At 35.1% G+C, this 21,262-nt stretch overlaps 1 protein-coding gene across 7 annotated transcripts in view; it reads left to right on the top strand.

The window, feature by feature from the left end:
- Positions 1–21,262, top strand: part of Galphaq (G protein alpha q subunit) — a 54,869-nt gene that overhangs the window by 18,958 nt on the left and 14,649 nt on the right. For all 7 annotated transcript variants that reach the window (XM_031978301.2, XM_031978302.2, XM_031978297.2 and 4 more), the window contains exon 2: positions 19,548–19,732. In XM_031978301.2, the coding sequence (XP_031834161.1) occupies positions 19,586–19,732 (147 nt within the window). In that variant the 5' untranslated portion in view covers positions 19,548–19,585. The remainder of the gene's footprint in view (positions 1–19,547; positions 19,733–21,262) is intronic.

Genomic DNA, 21,262 nt, shown 5'->3' with positions numbered 1-21,262 from the left:
CCTTTAAATTACTATCAGCCTCCAACCGTTTCATTAAAAACTTGCAAATGAATAGAAAATAATAAAATTGTTCATTGTTCTATTGAAATTCTTCTAGGTAAAATGATCGAGTAAACATTTTTAGCTCTTGATTACTTATGTTTAACAAGAAAAAACACGTTTTTATGTCTCCGTGCACCATATACAAATGTCTTCGATTTTCCAATTCACAATTTGCATTAACATCGTTTCATTCAATTATAACCCTTTAATCATTTATTTAGAAACATTTGGGAAGCACTAACATTGTGCATACGATATAGTTACGATATTACAAATGAATATAACGAAAATGAATGAAACACACAGCAATTGGAATAAAATCGAATTTCGAGTCTGCTCCGGCACAGGATTGCAAAGGGTTAAATACGTCTTTACGATTAAGGATAAAATGTTTATGAGTTCGTCATACCTTGTCTATCAACCGTGCCTCTCTACGACCTTATTAAAACAGGTATCAGATTGATTTTTTTTTCCTTAAAAAGTGTGCCTTCCGTTAGTATTAGTCACTGATTTAATTCCGGCTTAATGGAATGCAGTGTTTCAGGATAAGGGATTCGTAGACGATCTAAAAATAAGAATGTGTCTCCCGAATAATTCATTTCTGCTAAAAATAAAACTCGGCGTGTGCTGTTTGATTATAGCAGTCTAGAAAATTTCGTACGCCCCGCACGTTGGAGGTTTCATATTTAAAACGTTCACATTTCTGAGAAACTTTTGGCCAATAATCTGCTGAGAAACTGTATTCTGCTGGTGGCAAGTTCAAAGCGATTTCATACTTTGTGTCAGTCATTCTATGTTAAATCTTATCTTCGGTTTTCTACAATAGGTTCTGAAGTTAAGAATAACCTATAATTTAACACTGTATACAGGGTGTTTCTAAAATTGCAGTACAATTAGGAACAGAATCTATATATCTAAAAATATAAAAATATTAAAATTAATTGAATCCTAAAATTTATTCAGCATACCTGTTTTGGTACAAAAAGTAGAAATGGCGAGTCATGAACAGACATGTCAGCCTATTGAATAGTACCAACAAATCTTGAATAAAAAATATGATATAAAAAAATGTTCTATATTTTCTACGAAGTTTTTCATATAGAATAATTCTATTCTTGGTAGAACCACGATTTTTTAGGTTCCATATAAGGCGTTATATCTCTTGATCGAATGAATTTGCACATAATGTATATCAAATTTTGATTCAGTTAAGCACTAGTATCATTTAGAAGTGTAGTCAATCAAAATTCCAGTTCGATCTTTTTATAACAAAAGAGTGGCAATTTTCTAAATGTTAAGGAATCCTTAGCGACTTGCACTCTGGACAAAAGTGCAACGAATTTCTCGATGGTGTTCACGATTCCAAAGAGTCTTTGATCAACTTAAGGAGGGTTAAGTTGTAATTATTCACGGTTACCTGGGTCCTTCGTCCGAAACGGCCGAAGAGGAGAATGAATAGGATTACCAAGATTGAGCGGTGTACAGCATTATGTGCCCGTAGGTCGGTTCCTGATGTCTCGAACTGATATTGAATAACAAGTCCGCATAACAAGTACACACCAATTCGATCTAAAGATCTCCTTATTCTTCATTAGACTTGAATGAAATATTTCATACGTATTTTATTCTGTAATCGTCTATTTTTAAAGTTGCAGCAACTCCCACAATTAGCGAATGAAAATGAATTCTTTAGTCATTTGTTTAAAGTTTCTTTAAATCTCTCGTGAACTAAAGATTACACGCGATTAATTCCTTTAACACTTCGATTGACACTAAATTCGGGTAACATCATATTTTATCTAAACTTAAAGCAATCAATATGAAGAATCTTCACTTTATAGTTTCCGCTTTAGTAAGAAAATTGTTTCGATTGTATAGGAGTTTTGATGAGTGTTTACTTGGCAGTCGAAATGTTGAGTTGTATATTTCTGAGTAATAAATTTAGTCAAATGAATAGTTAAAATAGAAAATTGGAAACATCCGATCATTGTCATACAGAAAGTTACGAACAATATCCAGAATTCAATGATCATCTGCAAACCATCAACTGATTGAGAACAGAAAAAAGCAAGGAAGATGTGAAAATTTTTCGTTCAGAAGTTTTCTGCAATCATCAGATGTGTAGAAACTTTTTCATCAGCCAATATAATCTTTTTTAAAACACTGCGTGATACTATTATATAAAATTGAAGTGTTTCGTGGGTTTTACAGTTAGGAAGTAGCATAGTGCTGCTCCTTTTCGTAGCCTAGCCTAGTCTCTTGAACACCAGAACACCTCAGACAAGCTGATGCGGGTAGAAGGTTGAATCGTGGCGCGGATAACAAAGTCTGCGGGCTTACGACCAATAGGCCAATAAGAGGCATTCACTTTCCCGTCGTAAAAATTATTTCGGCGGATTTTATCTATGAAAAGTATGTCGCATAAGTGTAGCGTTAAACGATATGAAGCAATTTCCCCGTGAAAAGGTATTTCATTCCAAACTATTCAGTTTACTTCGATTTATAAACATTATTTTATTAAATACCTTTGTTCCAAATTTTACTGAGTTACGCTTTACAATCGCTGATTTAAGTATTGTACATAAATTCTACTGAGAAAAGACTTCACTAACAATTTGAACAATTCCACTGCGACCAGTGAGATTAAATATAGTGTTTACTATAATTAAAGCTAACGATTTTAGAATATAAACACCTCAATTTCTCTTCGTAGAAAATAAACCATTATATAGACCAACACAGAAACTTATTTATAAAAATTCTATTATAAGTTTCGGTTCTATTTTCGAACAAAAGATGCATTTACATTTTTTCCATGCTGCAAGAACCAGCTTCCGCTGGGATTATTTACAGAGTTAATGTGCAAGGGTTTAGGAAATCAATTCCTGAACCATTACAATTTCATCTTACCATCTTTTTTCTCTGTCTAGTGATTTTCTTCGAGGATATAAGGTAGTCCCTGCTGGGACACCGAGTATGTCGCATAGAGTTAAGATAGTATGCCTTGGTTCGGTAAAACTGTGTATACAGAATCCCTGCGCCGTGTTGCTGGCCGAAGGTGGCAACGTCCTCGCAGAATTCGATTGCCTCCGTCGAGGGCATTCGATAAAGGTATAGTGATCTCGCGAGTACGGTTTCCTATGCCAGCGGAGAGGTAACACGTTCACCTTTCTTCTGAAAGGAAATTGGCTGCCTTATGCGCGCCTTATGACACGCCTGAAAATCAAAACTAAAGTACGTAATAGAAAAGAAAAGCGACACTGTGAAAACTAAGAAAGTGGAAATCCAATGAAGCGAAAGGGTCTAGAAAAATTCAACGAGCAATCTCCATCTTTGAAACCTTCGGAACATTTTATATCGCCAGATTTCGGAGTGATACTTGTTTTATGTTGTCAAGTGTGTTGGAGTTTGTTAAGTTCTAACTTCAAATTGTTAGACTTGTGAGCTCGGAGAGGTTTTATTTAAAATTGATAGTTCACAAGGTATATTTATCTAACGGTTCGTTGAACTCGGAGATAACATGCAGTTTCTATAATTTTCAAGTGAAATATTTCCTAAAGTATTCTGTAAACTTCGAATTCGCAGAATTTATTTAATCATCGACGTGTATATAAGAATACACATGCGTAGTTCGTTGGTTTGCAATTCGTTTCTTCAAAACGGAATAGAAAGTTTGGAGCTCCGTTTAAGAGGAACGTATAAAACATTTTTCGTTTGTTTTTTACTTTTTCATGTCAAGGACTTGAAGTGGTCTTTGTTCTTTTATGCTTTTCGATCGTTGTGGAGATGTAAAATGTGAAATATTTATTCTCTAGGATTGTTTGGAATTAGTTTTTTTTTCTTTTTCGAAGATGAATTTTAATCTAACTGAATAAAGTTTCTTACTTGTATTTATATAAATTTTATTATATTAAATCTTACAATCTTTCATGCATGATATCACAATAATATTAAAATGTAATGTAGATAAAATGAAATTTAGACAAGTTAATTGTTTTAATGGAATACTGCACATTTTTATTCGTAACATGATAACATCTGTTAAGGCGAGTACAGTAATACGTTACATAAGGTTATTCAGATAGGAGAAGCTCATAAACAAGCTCGTGAATTGCAGGTCATCGACTAGCTGAACCTACACGTTGTACCACGAACCTGCAATTCATGTGAACTTAACCCTTTCGAATCCCACTAATCTACAACCTTCTGTACCATTGAATGACCCTGTATGACACACATTCTGTTCATATTAAATTAACTTTGAAACTTTCTCTATAGTGTAATGTCCAAAACAATCTATTTACTTGACACGATAAGTGATCGTTAAAAAGGAGTCGATTTGTCATTATGCAATTTAATTAACACTAGAACTACCAAACAAACACTAGAAATACATCTAAAATAAAAAGCAAAACAATTTTGTTTAAGAATTCTTGTGTTTAATATAATTGTGGAACAAAAGTATCTTTAATCCAACTGATATTGGAATTGTGTTGCAGAATTTAAATAGTGCATTCAATGTTTCCAATACTGCTTTAATAAATATGTTTCAATTTTATAAATGATGTAGAAGTAGCAGAATTTCAACTGCGTGTTTTACAAACGAACATTCATGGGAACGCGACTCGAGGCGAATTAAATCGATATAGTGAACATCGTGCAATGATACATTTCGATATTGAATTGATTTATCCGAAAATTTATTTCGTTCTGAACACGGTGACGAAGAAGTTCTGAGGAATAAAATTAAATTTGAATGTCGAGTTAACTGATTCTCAGCTAAAGGGTTTATATCGTTCGAAGTGTAAAGGACATTCGACTTTCCAGGCGATCGACCGGACGGCGCGCCCACTTGAATCGTCGCAGCCTTCGTTCGTCTGCCCTGTTCACGATTTTAGTCACTGCCAATTTGAGAAGCGGAAGCATAGGCAATGGATATACTATTTACAAATTTCAAAATATTCGACGTACGTCGAATATCTTTCTAGATTAGGTTGTAACGTAAATACATTCGGTTGTATGTGAATCTAAGAATTTTAATATAATCAAAGTATTTGTAATCAATTCAAATTCAATTTTGTTACGTGAAACTAACCACGAAAAGCATTAAATATTACTTCTCCAATCCTTTTCTACTGAAATAAAGTTCACCAATCACTACGAACAGATTTCTTTTAAAAGAGAACAGAATACGTTACGTAAACAGAAAAACGTTTTGCAGAGGTTCGACGTTCAGATAAAGAAATGTAAATTTTCTTTACACGTATTAATGAACTTTAAACGAGATATTAATTAATATGTTCTAAATACATTGGAACAGAAAATTAAAACGCGATTTTTAGACATCCGTGAGTTTATTGTAAAAGTTTCGGAAAAAATGAGTCACAAATTAGTTAGAATTAATGGTTTTACTGCTTTTCAAAATAGTCTCCTTCAACATTAATATATTTTACATTGTGTTGTGTCAGCAGCTTCCAAACTTCAAAATGCGAAGCTTTACGAAAATAATAAACAACTGAACAGCGGAATCCCGAAACTTTTGCAATGATCTACGTAATAATTCCAAGTGGCAAAGAAAAGAGTTCGAAGCCGGAGAAAAATATTTCGATCCGACTGAATAACCGAATCGGTATCGAACGACCTAATTGTTTATAACAGCTTACAGACACGCTTGATCAGTATTTGGAACACCTGTACAAAGCGTTGCTGAAATCGTTTCAGCTGTGTCGAAATAAGCGCGAAAGAGTTTTGATGAATATGACGGATTAATGCTTGTCAATGGATTATCTTCCCCCCTTCCCGATTCGGTCGACCATTTTGTCAGCCAATTATATAGCTTCTGGGAAACCTGTTCCAACAATGGACCGTAAGTTGTCCTCGTGGTTTTCTTTCGCACATACCGCCATTATTGTTTTACATTTGGCAAATTAATCGTACGCCGAATGGACAATTATCACACGAATAAGCATATGTAGCTTATTAATATATCAAAAATTTAGTTGAACATATATATTCATTTATTTAAATTTATTAAATTGATTTAAAATCAATTTACTTATTCAATATTTATTCATTTCTTATTAAATGATTTATTAACGCGGATATACTTATTGATCTCGTTTAATTTTTATATTACTTTAAGTAATATAATACTTATCTTTTAATTGATTTATAGAAAAAGTCTTTATTTAAATAAAGAAGATAGATTTCTTTATATGATTTCATCACTGTATATAGATTAATATAGCTTCTTTTGGATTAAGTGAGATGCGATGGTTAATTATTTGGTATGCAGGCAGTTTTCATATAGCTTTATGTGTTTAAATGAATTGGATTTTCAATGCTCTTTTTTATTACAATAGTTCGTGTTTTATATAGATGTATAATATATTGTATTAATGTAATTATTGTTATACTCTTAGATTTAGTACTTAAGCGTTTAAAATTTTACGACTCTACTTAAATTTTCATTTAACACTTTGCTGGTGAGATTGTATATTGGGAAGCCAAGTTATTAAGAAATTCTGGTTTATTAGTCATCGGGTTTTTCATTGATCCATTCGATATAATCGTGATCTCGAATGTTTCAGTCCAGGATCGAAAATTCTAAATAGAGTTTGAAAGTAAAAAGAAATTCATTCAGGTATGAAAGATAGTTAAATGTGTATACTACCTGTCAAGTACAATCGTCACTGTCACAAAGACGCATTGTATTATATGATTTGCTTTGAGTTATGAATGTCTATTATGTTATTCACTTGCCAAATTAACTCGGTACGATTCAACTTGTCAGTGCGACAGTTGAATAGGCGCTTATGAATAACGGTAGAATAATTTGAAATTTTGTTTCATTGTTTCGCACTATGCTCCGTGGAAATTTCGAAAGAACGATCTCATGGAAACACCTATTTTTCTAAAGTATCGCACAATTTTCTTAATGGCGAAATCAGAATTTTCGTAGCGATTAACTGAATTAAGCAGCTACGTTGACGCTAAATAAAAGCAGCAAAGAAAACAAAAGTTAAAAAGAAATCTTTGCTTGACTACCAATTCGAATGAAACTTTATCAGGATCGTGCCACTGTCGCGATTAATTGATTCTCATAGTTGGTCCAGTAACAAGATCCACGATTTTAACAAAGATCATAATTCTAAATAAAGTAAATCAATCTGAATAAAATATTAACAAGCAAGTATATTATTATTCGAGCGAAATTGACTAAGATAAACTAGCAATGAAACTAGTAAATAAACCGAAATCTTTACTTGACTATTAACTTAAACAACATTTTATTAGGGTAGTGGCATTCTCGCGATTAACTAACTCTCATAGTTGGTCCGGTGTCAAGATTCACGGTGTCTTTACGTGTGGAAGGTTTTTCAGGGCGGTGAAGACTCTGCCGTCTTTACCGGCACCGGCACCAGCACCAGGAATGGGTCGATAGTTGCCGACGTGGAAGGCATAAGCGCTTTCACCATCCCAGCCGCAGCACCACCGCCCCATAGTACCTCGAACACGCAGAAAATCGTTGCGAGGGATCGAAAAACCAATCAGGGCTCTAGCTGCCAAAATTCTTTTATATTCTAATTCACACTATTTTATTCGATATGACTTCCTCGCGCTAATTTGTTAAAATACTCGCGTCAACCCCTTGTCTTAGAATTTATTTCGTAACTAGACTCGCAAGTGTTAAGATATTAACCCTTTGCATTTGATTTGTACAGTCAAATTTTACGATAGCTCTGAGATGTGTGTCTTATGTTAGTCTCACGTCTGCATACGTGATTTTTGTGTATTAAGTTTGGTTTTAAGCGCATCATTGTATTTCATTCGTTTGTTAATGGTTTTGCTGTCAGAGAAGGAAATAATATATTTATTTATAGTGAAAGAGTTTAATATTTGTAATGATAAAGTAGTATTTAGTTTGGTTGTGCAATGGGAGGTATTTGTTCTCTTGAATTCAGTTTCAAGTCTTTGCCAGATATTTTGGTGGTATTGTACGAAATTAGGGGATTAGAGGTGTAAGAACGTTAAGAAAATAGAAATATATAGCTTATGTTGAAATTATGATGTTTATATATGGTACTGATAATCGTACCAATAAAAATCAGTGTGGTAATAATATATCGACGCGATAACAATGGATAGTGATGATTCCATTTAGGCCGACGAAAATTGTGATTTTTTATTGTTTCTGGTTTAGATAATTCTTTTCAATTTTTCAAGATTCTTGCTTATACACTTGTTGACATTGACACATTTTTATTATCGTCTTATTGCACCTGACAAAGAATTGATTTCATATATATATAATACATTGTCCTTCAAATGATCTAGAATGAAAATAGAAAACTGAAAAATTGAACGATTTTCATCCTAGGCTATTTGAAGATCAACGTATAGCTCGGGTCTGATATTTATTCTTTATCAGTGTGTAGTGCAATAACATGGTAATAAAAATGTGTCATTTCTATTAAAAAAACGCCGATGACCTTGAAAACTTAAAAATCTACGTAGTAATGCCAGTAAAAATGAATTCACCCTGCCACAATTCTTCATTCCCTTTTTTTCACTACATTGCTAACGTTTTATTGTATCACAACATTAATATCAAGGAAAATTACATTTCCACTGTATTCATGGCAGTAAAATCTAAATTGAACAGATTACAAATGTTCTTTTTCATTAAGAAACAAGATCTTTCTTTCAGAAATAAAAGAAATTGAGGGAATTTCTACTGTCAGTCCGAACTTTTATCATGAATGATTAGTAAATCAAAATTCATATACTTATAGACGTTACAGAAGTGCTAATTAAAGTCACCCCTTTAATCAGACCAATCGTAAGCAAATCACGAATTAAACGAAAAATTCAAACTAGTCGTCAAAGGTTGTGTTACAAATGATTTATAAATTCTAATCTATAACCTTTCGAAACGCAGTGCTCGTAAAACTCACTCCCTTCGACGGGCGAATCGTAATTAAATTACAATTTGTATCCCACCAATTGTCCTTCGCGATTAATCTTAATGAACGATATTAATTGAGTGTTAGACGCAATGACCGTGCTCGGCGACTGTTAATCTGTATGAATTCTGGCCCCCGACACTGCTCTTGTCCGCGTCGTTATTGCGTTCTGATTGTAATTCCGCGGCGAATGATTCCGTCGTCGATCGAACGGTCGTACATACATATGTATATGTACATGTACGCACGCCTATGAATTACTACATCGAATGTTATTGCTCCCCCGGACACGGTGCATTCTAATCAACGGAAGATACAGTCGTAGAAATTCAGCACCCCGGATACGCCGCCGCGATACGGGTAATTTGGGTGTCCATCTAATTAAAATCCTGATCATGCTTAATGCGGGTATAATATATTACTGCACGGCCGAGCGTAAAATTCTGGCTAAACGTTCCGCTCTAATCTCTGCGCAGTCATGGTTTCCAGCGAAATACAAATAAAATGTGTTCAGCACATTTGGAGTATTTAACAGGAAATTCTTTGAAGTATTTAGAATTCTATTTTTCCTTTATAACTGTAATTATAATTTTAAAACTGAACCGAGTATTTTGATTATTTCTTTTGTTTGTTCTAATACGACTCCATTCGTGTATTATTTACTAATTGATTTAGGTATGAGTATTCGCTTCATATAACTTTATTCTGCACTTTATTTTTATAATCAGAAAGAAAATGATGCTTCATTATAAAGTGACTTAGGTAGAATAAAATTTTCAACTGGGGAATTACTTGTTAACTGTGGAATTTACTTTCGAAAATCTCGTATTGTAATAAAATCAAATAATGAAGTGTATGTTCTTCAGATGCAGGACAAACGCACTTATATTCTGATGAAAAACTAGAGCAGAACGAAGAAGAGTTAGATGTTTATCTGGAAAAATTAATAATTGATTGTTGAAAGAGTTAGATTGTATACTCTCCGAGCGCAGTTAACTGGTTAAGAGTTTACACTTTAATTTGCAAAATTGTGATTACGTGTAAAAATAGATAAATTGGTTATTCTTATCTTTTCCGTAATTCGCTTTTGATTCTAATTGCATACCCGTTGACAAACGATTACGGTAACTGTGGTTAGATTGTTTTAACAATAATTACATCGAGTGCATGGATGTGTAATTCATTGCAATGTACTTGTCATTATCTTATTAGAATGATCCATCATATGACATTTATCTTGCGATGATACAATGCTCGTTAGAATTTCCCTAAACATGAATCATAGAACGAGAATAGCTGTCGCAGTTCCTTTAGTCGAGCGTAAAAAGAATGGAACAAAACTGTCGAGAACCTTATGCTTTTCAAAATTACAGAAATACCATTATGCAATTGCAGTTTCTGTTCAAATGGAGTTATATATTTTTTCTCAGACATTCTTAAACATTCGTCAATCCTTCCCAATATCATCGATTAAGAAATTCATTGCAAACATTTTGCGAATGAAAGATTCTTTGTGGTGTGATCTAAAATATACAATGTATAAGGTGCACATACAATAAACTTAATGAAATTTTATTGAAAAGAATGAATATACAATTTTAAGAACAAAACTTGTTGTTCCGTATTTGCAAGGAAAGTCCTTTGTTATTTACTCAGCGGTGATTGAGAAGTTTCAAGTTATATAATAGGTGTTATGGAAAGTTCACGATGAATCTTACATTTTCACTTATGCGAGTGTATTATTTAAGATGTCGATAATTGATGGTTTACGCGGCTGGTAATGTAATTATACATAAGTCGTGCAATCTGGTAATGTTTTTCTTGTTTTCACACTGTTAGAGGTGATCCAGTTTTTGTTCCTCTTTATTATTGCCGGAAAAGTATATCTGTAGGGTGGTCACGCAACTCGTACAAGAAACAACTCGTTTCTGAATGGAATTACACATACAGAATGTTGGAAAAATAAGACAAATTGTTTGGAAGATATTACTTTCATAGAGTTATATATTTTTTGCAAGTGCAACGATATATTTATTTCTTCATTAGAAGTTCCAAGATCAAGTATAGTCCTTAAAATGTAAAACTGATTGAACCATTCATTCTTTTCCTGTAATAAATTTTTCGAATTATTTCAATAATAGAGGAAAGAGCTGTAATTCGTAACAATCATAGAATTCTGAATCATCTTGAATAATATTTCAATAAAATCTCATTTTCATTTTCTTACATTTCATGAGCTGTTAAAGAGTTGAATTAACCATTTTGCACAACTTGATCCACATCGGTGCTTTCTAATTTCGAGAATCCGGTTTGAAAATTTATTAAAGGCTTAGAAGGTCGGCCAAACTTCCTTTCGCGTATCCTAGCGTGATTCAATCGATGCACTCTCGTTTCTTTCTCTTATCTCCCCATGATGTGTCCATTATTTTTAAGCCAAGCTCGAGTTCCGTGCAACTCCGTTCTTTTTAATAATTTGCTTCATCATATCAATTTTTATTCTTCCGCGGTTTTAATTACCTTGAAACATCCTACATGACAACTCTATTTTCAGGGAAAAAACTAAGACCACGAGTAATTTCAACAAAGGTTCATTTAGCGTGAACCTTTTATTTATAAGTAGCGAACAATTTACGGTTTGTATTTTAAAATGTCTAATGTATTTCAATATTTTATTGGAAATATTTAAAATGTCTAAAATATTAGATGTCAAACAACTGTCATGTTTACAGTTACTTCATTTTTTCTTTCGTTTATGAAATGCTTCAATATTTCCAATTAAACAGAACACACTGTAAATGCATGTGATTCTTTCATTTTACTTGTCACGAACAATAAATAAAACAAGTAATTTTCAAAAATCGTTTGCGAGTAAAAAGTTGTAATGGATTAAATTGTTTGTACTGGGAATCTAAGTTTGGTGCATATATAATTGCACATATCACATTTGTTGAACTTGTCGACCTTATTTGTTGACATTCTTGATAATGTCAACGAGGAAATATCAGTCTGTCTTTCGCGTTTATGCGGACTGGAATAAAATCCAATCGCGAACGATTTCAGTGAATACACTGATGTATTCAGTGAATACCTGGCGTCAGGTGAACGTCAACGGAATTTTCGGTGGAAAAAGAGAAACGAACGAATGCACTGAGACTCAAATGTTGTATGCGTTGAATCTAAATAGGAGTATTCACCACTCCAAGAGTTAACGATTGTATCATTAAAATAATTTCAAAACAAAAACATCGCCCACATCTGATCGTAAAATATTGAATATCTCTAACGAACAACTGCTGAGTACAAAGGTTACGTTCCGTGCCACCATAAATTTCAGTTATATTCTGCTTATAAAACCTACTGATTCTTTAAATAAAATATTAAATTATATTTAAGTTTCTACTGACTTTTTTATATTTCGATAGTATTTCTTTACGTTCCCGCTGCTTTATAACGTAATTTTTATTCCATCGTTTAATTGCTAGTCCTACATTAATTACATTTTAGATATGTATAACACAAATCCATAGTAAAATTACAAAATCGAATTCCTTATTCTCTTTCGTAAGTTACAAACTTTGGTTCGATTGATGTTAACCCTCTGCACTCGAACATTGTTTCGCTAGATGTATTCTTCATTTTCTACTGAAATGGTAGGTTTTATAACTAACATTAATATAAACAATATAGAAATCAAGGGACAAAACTATACTATTTTAACGTTTCACGAATAATTCCGTGAAATGAACTTTAACCCTTTGCACTCGGAGCAATTTCAGTGGAAAGATCATATTCACATATAAGTAAAAGATATGCGCATTAAAAGAAAAGTCATTGTTGTATGTTATTGTTTTTTGAATTGATTATGGATACAAATGTTATAATATATAAAAAAACAAAAAATTATAAAATTATTACATTTTGTAATCGTGCAAGGTGTCCAAAATTATTTGAATTGTCTCCATAGCGGAGCACTCGAGTTTGAAGACAAATTTTAAATGGCTCCGTTCCAGACCCCCCAAGTGCAAAGGGTTAACACTGTACATCAAACTTCGTAATTTTCCCGTATCAAACCAAACGGCGAGTCGCTTCTTGAGCGCAAAGGGTTAAAAATGTATCAATACAATCACCAACGCTCGCATTCCTAGTAGCTGAAATTTATCCGGCGTACAATGCGTTCAGAATATTTTCTTAGAAAAATTAACGTGTACCATACGTGGTACACGCGGCATTGAACGTGTTAATCGTCGACCGGCTGAACGTTTCGTCCGACTACGCGTTTCGGGGGTTGAAGCGGTTGTCGCTCGTAGGAACGTGTCGGGCAGGAGTAGCGCATGACTCGTCTTTTCTCGGTGTGCCGCACAAAAGGCACGCTAGGCGCACACGGGTCGCACAAAAGAGCACGCGGCCGGGGTACCGTGGCTGAATTCTCGCGTGCATTCGAAAGGATGACGAAAGAGAAAATCCATACGCGGCGGCAGGCGGCGGCGGCGGCGGCGGCGGCGGCGGTGGCGGCTGTAAGTTGTGATGCTGGCCGCTCGCCCGTTTTCATTCATGATTTCGTGAGGGCGACGCCGACGAGCCTCGCTCTCCCCTCTCCAACCTCGACTCACCACCCCGGCCGCGGCCGCCGCCTCAGTGTGCCACCTGCGCGTCCTCCTTTGTCGGCAACGCAACGCCACCTTTTGCCCCGGTACCGTTGCCAATCTTGCACCCCCACTACTAACTCTTCAGGGATACTCTTCAGCTACCGTACGATGACTTGATGTCTACCGGAACAGCACATGAGCAAGAGTCTGTTGAAACGTAACACGGTTAACCCTTTCGCTACTACGGGTGACTGTAGCTACCCTTCATAAAACGACACCCGTGCACGACGGGTGACTATGGTCACCGGCCACAAAAGTGCCAAAGTTGAGACGCTATAAACAGTAACAAAAATACGTTCATGGAAAAATGATAAACACATTGCTATGAATACAAATCATTTTCCTTCTAAAAACAGTGTTACAATGGCGTTTTTGAGACAAAAGACGAATGCTGAAGGCAGTAAAATTGATTATTCTGTATTTCTTTATGAAACACATAAAAATACATTTATTGAGCGTTCAGTTTCCTTATATTCCAGTTTGTATGTATTTAAATCAATTCATCGAATAGTTTCCCAGAAAATCGTCTGTGCTTTTTCCATAATTGCGAAAGAAATGACACGAAATGGGTCATTTTGACTCATCCAGTGGTTCTAGCGTTAATGTTCTCACTTTTGGCATGGCGCTCTACACGAGGGACTTCGCGACGAGGATGTAGTGAAAGGGTTAAAACGAAGGATTCTCACGACTGTTCGTGACGATAGTACATAGTATATGCCTCTCGCGTTAGCTCCATCAGCCTTAGATTTAAAAGTGCACAGGGGCAAGAGGACTGTTCCACTCACAACGCTCGAGCCTCGGCGCGCGCCAATAATGACCATCCGTCGAAAGTCGAGCGTCGTGAGTGGAAGAGTTCCCTTGCCCCTGTGGGCTTTTAAACCTGAGGACGATGGAGCTAACGTGAGAGATAGACTATAGAGTCATAAAGACTCTCATATTCCGAAAGGAATGCGAGTCGCATTGGTTAGGTTCCATCTTTTCTCATCTCATTTTCGATACTAATTTGTTATTCGTCAATACGGTTATACATAACCCAGGTTAAATCATAAACAAAATCCTTAACAAGAGACCCCTTTTACCACTAGGACTACCGAACAGTCAAATTGATTTTTTGACAGTTTTCTATGGACACCAACAGTACTACTATTCTGATTCCTATTGATTTACAATTCAGTTTACCTATTGTTAAATCAATTTCTGTAATTTCTCCGAGAATTATCTGTTATCTTTTTAATAACTGTTAAAGAAACAATCAGGAATGGGTCATTTTGATTTCTCTGGTAGTTCTAGTGTTAAGTATCTCTGTACCGACCCGGGGTTCTTCTCGTGAACAACACGGAGTACACGTTGGAACTTCCGGTGATATAAGCGTCGCTACAAGTGATGGATTTGAGTTTCTTGAGGTTTCATGATACGTGTTGCGTTCAAGCAGAACGTGAAGAAGGCTGAAACCATTGCTTGTAGTAATGTCTGCTTCGTTGCATGTTTCAATGTTTATGGGGGCCGTAAGTCTCGTTAAAGACGCGCTTCTTCAAGTGCTGCGCGTTGTTCGAGAGACGAGCCCCGAGTGAGTCATGAATCTGTTGTTTATCGTTTTCATTGGTTATACGTAATCGCATTGGCGAAAAGCTAATTAGCATTATAAGAAAGATGAGAACTGAGTAATTAGATTCATGTTTCCCAGGCTAGCCATCAAGCGGTCTCCCTGCAGTAGGTTGCTTACGAGATGATCTCCCGGACAAGGACTAGAGGCAGAATCAAACTTCTGCTGTGTTTTGTTTATAGATATTGATCGCGTATCACGAATGCTGGTTTATATTGTCAGTTTTCATTTTTTCTCGACTTGTTTTCGGAAAAGTGATCAGTTAGACTCACATTTGGACTACTGGGCATTCGATTTTATCCCAGCTATGTGTTTTATTGTTTTTCGTTGGAATTTTCGTCGTTAATGAAGTAACGTTGAGAGAAACGCTAGAATGGAAAACTAAAAGCACTTTGAGTCGCAAAGGATTCACAAGAGTTCTACGTCTTCTACTTCGAGAAGACGACATTGTTAAATAGGGAGGATTTATGTATTTTCTTTATTGCGTGTACATTGAAAACAATAATGAAACCTAATTTTTTAAACGTAATGAACATATTCACATTTTATTTTGAAAGTTATTACAATTTCCTGCATAGATGTGTGTGGATATTCAATAATCTTTTCATTGGTTATGATTAAACTGTGAATCTTCGTGCGTTTATGTTTTCTGCAGACCTTCGAATTAGAATACAATAGAAGTTTAAATAAAGTTTCATACTTCTTCGTGGCATCCTTCACCTATTAATTCGTGGGGAAAGAGTTTCTTTTACTGTGAATTCTCGTTACCCAACTAAAAAAAAAAAAATATAAATTTGCATAAACAACTATGTACGTACAGTCTATACATTACGATTCATTAGTGACCTATTGCAGTGCAACCCACCGGTCGTTCATTGATTATAATAAGGTGGCCATTCATGACGAATACCACCTACAAAGATTATAATTATGCAATTCACACATTTATTATTCTCTGTGCTTAACTCCAATCATTCTTGTACAAGCGGTACAAAATTTTCAATAAAGTTATTCAATTTTGTCTTTCAGATGCATCAGAATTTGTCGATCGTTATTAATATACGAAGAAACCGGAAAAAATCTATTGCTATAATTTTTATAAGGATTACACATGAATCATGTAAAATAAATTCACCCACGGAATTTATTTTGTTATATTCATTATATTAATAACAAATTTATGAAGAAAAAAGTTGATCCTAAGTTTTAACTATCAGTTTTTCGCTGTGAACCCTTTGCACTCGAGAGGCGACTCTCAGTAGTATCTCAACATAAAATGTTGAATAAGGTATTAAACATAGAAATAAAACAACTCCGTCCCATAATTTATGCACGATGTTTCGGTATATAAGTTACAAACAATGTTAATATTTCGTCAGAAAATAATGAATGTTTATAATGAAAAATATTGTCGAGTCCAGAAGGTTAAATCTGAACTGGTCTGATTCGCTTCGGTCTACCCTATTGATCTCTTACTGTTTGATTAACTAAATCATTTGTTTGCGACTTCTAGCGTTTCGAATATGAAAGTTTGATCTCGCCAAAATGTCGACATTTGTCAACAAAACAAAGTTAACAATAAGCTTGCGATACAAGAGATGGAATACAGCGATACGTATTTACCTGGCCGGTGACATCCTTTCGTCGCCGGCGTTCCGGAAAAGCGCGAGGCACGCGTGCGTCGGGCCGGTGCACGGAAATTGTCGAACGTCGAGAGGTCGTCGGAGGTCGGCCAACTCGGTTGGATAAGTTCCGACGTCCGACGATCAGCTTTCCCAATCCGCGTACACCGGCAAGACCGACGAAACCGTTTAAGCGGTGCTCCCAGTCCACGTGTCCGCGCGAAACTCGCCGATTCGTTACGAGGAACAACGCAGATTGTGCAAATGGAAATATTAATATGCGACCCGGCGGACAACTTGCGCAACACTTAATAACTCGTTCAGTTTGTACACTCCACGACAAAAGTGTCCGGACGACGTTTTTTTTTCAAAATTCCGTCTCAGTTCCGGGTGATCTCGTTATCGTCCCTACTTCGTCGTTTCATCGTTTATTCACTTGTATTACGAGATCATTAAAATTACATTTTTATGATTGAAGATTATATACCATTACTTTTTGTATTTTGCGCTGATCGTCATTCATTTTTCATAATAGTTCATAAAACTCTATCGATGATCTATAAAATTTCTAAGGCAACATTTTTTGGGAATCTTTATACCGTCATGATTATCTCTACAACTGCGCTGATTAGAATGATTTCGTCGTTGTTAACACTAGAACTACTTAGGTCTAAATGACCCCTTCCTAAATTCTTCTTTTACAATTATTCAAAAGAATAGATCCTTCTCTAAGAAATTTCTGAAGAAATCGTTTTAATAACACGCAAACTAAGTTTTGAGTGATCGAAGTCTCGATAAATGCACTCTTGGGGTTTCTATAGAAAAAGTTTGAAAAGTCAAGACTGCTTGGTAGTTCTAGTGTTAATTTCGCTAAATAAAGAATTCCACGTTCGTTCTAAAGATTAATAATTCATAGCAGAAGTATTTATTTTTTTTAATTCAACCCAATCAAATGGTGCTTTAGACGAAATTGGTGTTAAATAATTTTTCGAATAAAGTGTCTCGAGGACAGAATTATAAGTATCACGAAAATTCTGAATTACTCGAACTGTACCGGCAGTCTTCAGTGCTAGAGGATTAAAACGCGTGGTTAACGTGTGACGACATTAGACCGCGAGCGATTAAAGTAATCGAGTCTATTAACATATTACCAACAACGAAACGATTTCCATGGATTCCCGTGTTCGACGGAGGATAGAAGAATAATTCGATAAGACGGGAGGACGCGTGCTGCCATTCTAGTATATTATCGATTCCCGGGGAAGATGGCCACCGCTAGGTCACGCTTTCTATAAGACTTGCAGCAGGGTGACCCACCGATAAGTTACGATATCGACAAAGCCTGTTTAATTATGGCAAGGTGGCCACCGGTGGATTATGGAATCCTCTGGGCTTTTAATCAATTATCGTAGGGTGACCACTTGTGGATCGTGTTGTCTGCAGCTCTTTTTATTAATCAACCAACATGGTCGCAGGTGCGTCACGGTGTTCACGTATCGATGGCTAATCATACCATAGTTAATAAAAGCCTGACAGACCACCGTGACCCAATGGTGGTTCATCCTGCTATAACTGCCGCAGGACATCACCCAATCGATACGCTTGTATATTTTTATGAAATTTCGCGCGGTGCTCGGGTACAAGACGATATTCGATACACCTGTAGTTGCTCGGGCTCATCTTTAACCCCTTGCCCTACAATATCGGGTCAGACTCGTGGTGAAGATTTCAAATAGAATTTAATAAATATCACTTAATTCTTCCAAGTGAATTGAATATTATTTTTCTATTATTAATTGCAATGCTTCTGAGTAAACTTTGATGTAGAATAAGCGTAGAATGTTCCTCTTCTAATGAATTATGAACAATAAGATATCTCTGCTGAGCGCAATTCGGAAAGTAATCATAGGGCAAGGGGTTGACCTGTTAACTGTGGCATTTAATTTCAGAAATCTCTGATAATGCTCGCAATGAAATAAAATGAAGTGTATACTCGTCAAACGAAGGACAAATGCGCTTATGTAGTATGTTCTAACGAAAAGCTAAAGCAAAACAAAGAATAACATGTTTATTTGAAAAAATAAATAATTTATCGTATGAAGAGTTAGTATATCAGATGCAGAAATTCAGTACCTTTCGATTTTATCAGTCACAAACTCATTTTAACCCTTTGCACTCGGAAGTATTTCGTTAGAAATACTTAACATTTTCTAACTCGACAAAGATATTTTTTTTAAATTAATTCGAAGAGAAATCATAAGTAAATTGAGGAACAAAGCTTTCTTATCCCAATATTTCGCGCACCGACACGGTTCAATATTAAATTTCAAATTTTCTAATTTTACCGCATTAAATCAAGTGATGACTGAGTTACCTCTCGAGTGCAAAGGGTTAAATTACCGTTCGGGATATTTCAAGATGTTCCAGTCTTGTATATTCTTCTGTCATTTCTCCACCTAATATCACAACAAATTTTCGATTTTCATGAAATCGTGTAACGGTGTATTTAATACAGTTAAAAATAATTCCGCGGTCACTTAATAACACGTATGAATGGTGCCCCTAAATTCATTAATAAAAAGGTAAGGAGAAAATCGTCGGCACAGGCGACCCAGAAATACTCGTTTACCTCGGTAACGCAGCTAACGAGGTGAATATCTTGTTACAGGTACTGGTGAATCCGGCAAATCCACTTTTATTAAACAGATGAGAATTATCCACGGAGCCGGCTACTCGGACGATGATAAGAGGGGGTTCATTAAACTCGTGTATCAAAACATTTTCATGGCCATGCAGTCCATGATCCGGGCCATGGACCTCCTTAAGCTCGAGTATGCTGATTCTTCGAATATAGTAAGTATTCCTTTCGACAATTATCACTTCAATCTTTCTTTTCTCTCGTTATGGTAGGCATCATTTGCCCATCTTGATTTTCATACATTTGCCGATCATACACAGAATAATAAAATAAGGAATTCATAACTTGATTACTGTATCAATTCTTTCTTGATTCTTAATTAATTTCTACTTAAAGTTTCATTTTTATTGTTTTAATTTGATATTAACTTCAGTGCATGGCAGTTTCGTAAAATATACAATGAGGGAACGATGTAATTATATGCCGAGTAACAGAAAAATTAATAAGTCGTAATGTAGATATTACTAGCCAATGAAAATAATGTTACGTTTTCTGTAACATCGTGTTCTGTTAAGCTGCTATGTTGACTGAAGTTAATTTCAAGTTAAAAGAAAAGGAACAAGCAAATTGCAAATAAAAATTGAAGTAAAATTAAGAATAAATAATATGAATATAAATGTACTTCTACTTTGTAAAGGCTTTCGTGGCGAGCCACGAGCAAGATTGAGCAATCTTCAGCAATTCATGTGTAGATCATGAACCACGTGGTGCGAAACGTTTGCCGGTCATAAACGATATAAGATTCGACTATCGCGAGCCACCTGTAGATTACAAACACTCAATTAAAATCGCCGCGACCCGTTTGGTCGTAAACCATAAAGATTAATTCCGTATTTCCACGTGCAACTCGTGAATCGAACTCATGGTTCGTAGAAAGTCTCAGGAAAACGTTCGTCGATCTTATTATACGTTGATCCGATTTCTTCAGAAATGTTTCGCTTGTATTTATTAAATAACTACCTTTTACCTAAAAAATTATGATCTTTCATTAAAAGTGAAAACTGTTCTCGAGTGTCTTTATTGCAGCGTCATAAATTTGCTATGGGATATCGCAGTAGTCGGATCTTTAATAAACTGGAATCATTGAAATATTTTGAAATACTTGTGAAAGTTTAATAATATTTACCTAAAGTACTGTTCTTTCAGGAAATTGAAAAAATTAATGTTTATCTACAATAATATTCTTAAAATAAAATAGTTCTTAGTGTTACCTAAAGTAACTGGATCAACTACAAGTTACCTAAAGTATTGTTCTTTCAGGAAATTGAAAAGATTAATGTTTATCTACAATAGTATTCTTAAAATAAAATAGTTCTTGGTGTTAGAATTACTAAATGAATTAAAATGGCTCATTTCAGGTTTCTTCTTTTATAATTGTTGAAGTACAGATGCTTTCCCGAGAAATTATTGAGTAAATTGATTAATTAATACGCAGTGTAAAATCTAAGCAAACGAAATCTCGGAAAATCCATTCGTGTAATGTGTATAAGAAAGTACAAACTAGTCTTTTGACTGTTCGATATCTTTACTGTTAAATTAGCCTCCCTTCAAAGTTCACCGTTCGAAGCGTATCGAACTTGCGCGCCTATCTCGCCGTTACAGACTCAACTCCTCAACTTTCATCGAGCCAAACTCACGTAGAAAATTCCAAATAGAAACTTACAAATGTTAACATCATCGTATCA

Source organism: Nomia melanderi, chromosome 1, assembly GCF_051020985.1.
Source record: "Nomia melanderi isolate GNS246 chromosome 1, iyNomMela1, whole genome shotgun sequence".
In the NCBI taxonomy this organism is placed as follows: Eukaryota; Metazoa; Arthropoda; class Insecta; order Hymenoptera; family Halictidae; genus Nomia; species Nomia melanderi.
The sequence above is the reverse complement of the archived record's forward strand: the minus strand, read 5'-3'. Positions and strand labels throughout refer to the sequence as shown.